Source organism: Nansenia antarctica (genome assembly GCF_963989245.1).
Source record: "Nansenia antarctica genome assembly, chromosome: 6".
Lineage (NCBI taxonomy): Eukaryota > Metazoa > Chordata > Actinopteri > Argentiniformes > Microstomatidae > Nansenia > Nansenia antarctica.
The window spans coordinates 69,108,441-69,111,697 of record NC_137676.1 but is presented as its reverse complement, the minus strand read 5'-3'; the positions used below and the strand labels follow the sequence as shown (position 1 = coordinate 69,111,697).

General features: G+C 43.4%; 1 protein-coding gene across 1 annotated transcript in view; it reads right to left on the bottom strand.

Annotated features, from left to right (window-relative positions):
• Positions 1 to 533: 533 nt before the first annotated feature.
• The window catches only part of mettl14 (methyltransferase 14, N6-adenosine-methyltransferase non-catalytic subunit), a gene marked incomplete at its 3' end in the record, with an annotated part of 13,916 nt that continues 11,192 nt past the window's right edge, over positions 534 to 3,257 (bottom strand). The window contains exon 11 of the mRNA XM_080535072.1: positions 534 to 838. Coding sequence (XP_080391198.1) covers positions 534 to 838 — 305 coding nt within the window. The remainder of the gene's footprint in view (positions 839 to 3,257) is intronic.

Sequence of the window (3,257 nt, the reverse complement as noted above, 5' to 3'; positions counted from 1 at the left end):
AAATAAACATATGTAATGCTGGGCCCTGACAAGAATTGTAGCAATTGTCAACCTAAGACTCATCTATGTCGTTTCGTTTTTATTATTTATTAACATAAGGATACAAACCTATTTCTTGTACTATTTCTAATCCAGCACTAAAGCACTTTAGAATCCTAATGTTGTTCTGTCTTTTTTTCGTATCACTATGGTTGCATGAAGTTTTAGTTTACCCAGCACTGGTGGTGTATTCTGGGAGGATGCATGTTTGAGTAGTTGGAGGAAAGGTGTTCCACACACTACAACGTCTCTCAAACATGTCTGAGTGTGTATCAGATTCATGACGCCAAATGAGGAAACGAGGATTTTTAATCAACAACATTAAGGATTTAATCAGCATGAGTACATGAATGGAAGGTTGGTAGAAAAAGAAGAAGAAGAACAACAACAACAGATATCTCCTCGTTTACAAATCCAGCTAGCTTCTTATTAGCTAACTAAGTATAAAATAACTAAAATCGTCCAAACAAACATTCAGAGCACATTCTACGGCCCTAGCGGGGTGGGAACCCCCTATGTGGGCCCCCTCTTCCCCTGAACCCCCCTCTGTCTCCACGGAACGGTCTGTTCCTGTCCCGGCCCCTGTCCCCCCCCCTCCCTGAGTTGGGTCCGCCCCGCCCGCCCCTGGCAGCGCCCCCTCCGCGGTCAGACTTGAGCTTGGCGGGGGGGGACTTGGGGCGCAGCCTCTCGATCTCCTCGGTGCAGCCGTAGAGGTGGGACTGGGGCATGGAGAAGTGGGAGGCGTAGGCCTCGGGGTTGTAGTTGCTGTTGGTCAGGGTGGGGCCTACCGTCAGCCAGCCTGCAGGGAGGGAGGGAGAGCAGAGATGTTAGTGACATGGTTGTAGTTGCTGTTGGTCAGGGTGGGGCCTACCGTCAGCCAGCCTGCAGAGGAAGGGTTGCGGATCAAGTTAGTGAACAGAAAAATAGTTTATTATGTATTAGGGTCGGAACGATAATACGGTAACACTTGGGGGGGAGAGAGAGAGAGAGATAGATCGCTAGCTTTCCAGCTAACTTTGTCCTTTTGCTAGCCAACATGGGCAGTGGAGAAGACTGTAGAGCAGTCACCACAAAAATAATTGAGCTTTTCAATGTCGAATACCTACCTAGGGCTACCTGTGTGTGTGTGTGTGTGTGTGTGTGTGTGTGTGTGTGTGTGTGTGTGTGCGTGTGTGAGAGTGTGTTTAACTGTGTGTGTGTGTTTGTATGTGTGTGTGTGTTTGTATGTGCGTGTGTGTCTCTGTGTGTGTGTGTTTGTATGTGCGTGTGTGTCTGCTCGTCTGCTTGTGTGTGTGTGTGAGAGAGCGTGTTTAACGGTGTGTGTGTGTGAGAGCGTGTTTAAGTGTGTGTCTCTGTGTGTGTCTGCTCATCTGCTTGTGTGTGTGTGTGTGTGTGTGTGTGTCTGCTCGTGCGTGTGTCTTTGTGTGTGTCTTTGTGTGTGTGTGTGTGTGTGTGTGTGAGAGAGCATGTACAACTGTGTGTGTGTGTGTCTTTAACTGCTTGTGTGTGTGTCCGCTCGTGCGCGTGTGTCTCTATGTGTCTCTATGTGTGTGTCACCTGTAGGGGTGGGACGATTAGAAAATGTCATGTCACGATTATCGTGGGCAAAATAATCGCGATCCACGATATTATCGCGAGAATTAAAAAAAAAAAAAAAAAAAAAACTTTTTTTTAGAATGCCAATAAAACACACTGTAATCACTTTAACTTAGATTTTGTTGTATTTTTATTGAATCATGTTAATAACATTAACATCATTTTAAAAACATCTTGACAAAAATAAAAATCTTTAATAAAATCTTAAATAAGGTAATGATAAATTATAAGGTATCACTGCATAAATAAAGGAAAAAAATACTGTCAAACAAAACTTGAACACTGACACTTTTCTGTCATCAAACTGAGTGCTAGCCTTGTGGCTTAGAGACTTGAAAGCTTCAAGATAGGTTAAAGTGCAAAAATGTCAACAAAATGTTCACTTTTTCTGCCTTTAGCTGTGCTCGGAGAGGTGTGAGTATGTGCCCACTGGCACTAAACACTCTCTCTGAAGGAACACTAGTTGCAGGTATGCATAGAAGCCTGCGTGCAACCCTGGAAAGGTGAGGCAATGGACACGGGGCCGATGCAGCCATGGTGAGAAGGCTAGCATACGTTAGTGACTGACTGACAAGGCTGACTTGACAGTCACGTTACCCATGCAGGCTGAACAATCGCGCGAGACAAATTTCTGTGAGGATATTCGCGCGCGGCTCATGTGAGAAATCTCAATTATATTACTATTTATTTATAACATACGATTATTACATCCTCCCTCTCGCCAGTTTGGGGCAACATAGACTTCTCCCCTGGTGCCACGGATAGGGGTTTCAAGCGGTGGGACAGCAAAGGGATGGTTACTATCGGACATTTATATGATACGGAAATACTACTTTCATTTGACCAATTATGTAAGAAATATGACCTACCACGAAATGAGTTTTTCAGATACCTTCAGATACGAAGTTTTTTAAATAGCCAAAAAGACACTGGCCTCTGTCACCAACCCTCTCCGCTGGAGGAGATAGTCTCTGCTGGAAAGACGAGAGGCATTCTGGGGCTTGGGTATAGAGCACTTTCGAAATATGATAAAGGCAAACCTGCATTTACGCCCAAAGACTGGAATAATGACCTGAACATTAATACTGATGCAGCAACTTGGTCACTAATATGGCAATCGGCAAACGACATCTCAATCTGTAATAGGACGAAGGAAACGCAATTTAGACTACTACAACGTTTGCAGATTACTCCCCAACTTAGACATAAAATGGATCATAACAAATCGGAAATGTGTACAAAGTGTATTACCGAGGTTGGGAGCTTTGTTCATTGTGTTTGGACTTGTAGATATATAGATGATTACTGGAAAGGTATAGTGGATAAAATTCATCTAATTCTAGATGTTACATTGGATAAGGACCCCATGTGTCTATTGTTTGGGTTGCCAGACAAACAACTTAAAAGTATGCATTCCAAAAGACTTCTGTGTATCCTCACTTTTTGTGCAAGGAAAAATATATTGCTGAAATGGATAGACTGCAAACCGCCTACAATAGCTGGATGGCACAAGGTAATTTTTGATATGATTCCTATGGAATATCTGACATAAGTGTATGATAAAGACATTCTATAAGATTTGGTCTCCGTTATTAGATTATATTGGTACCAGACTGGCTGCC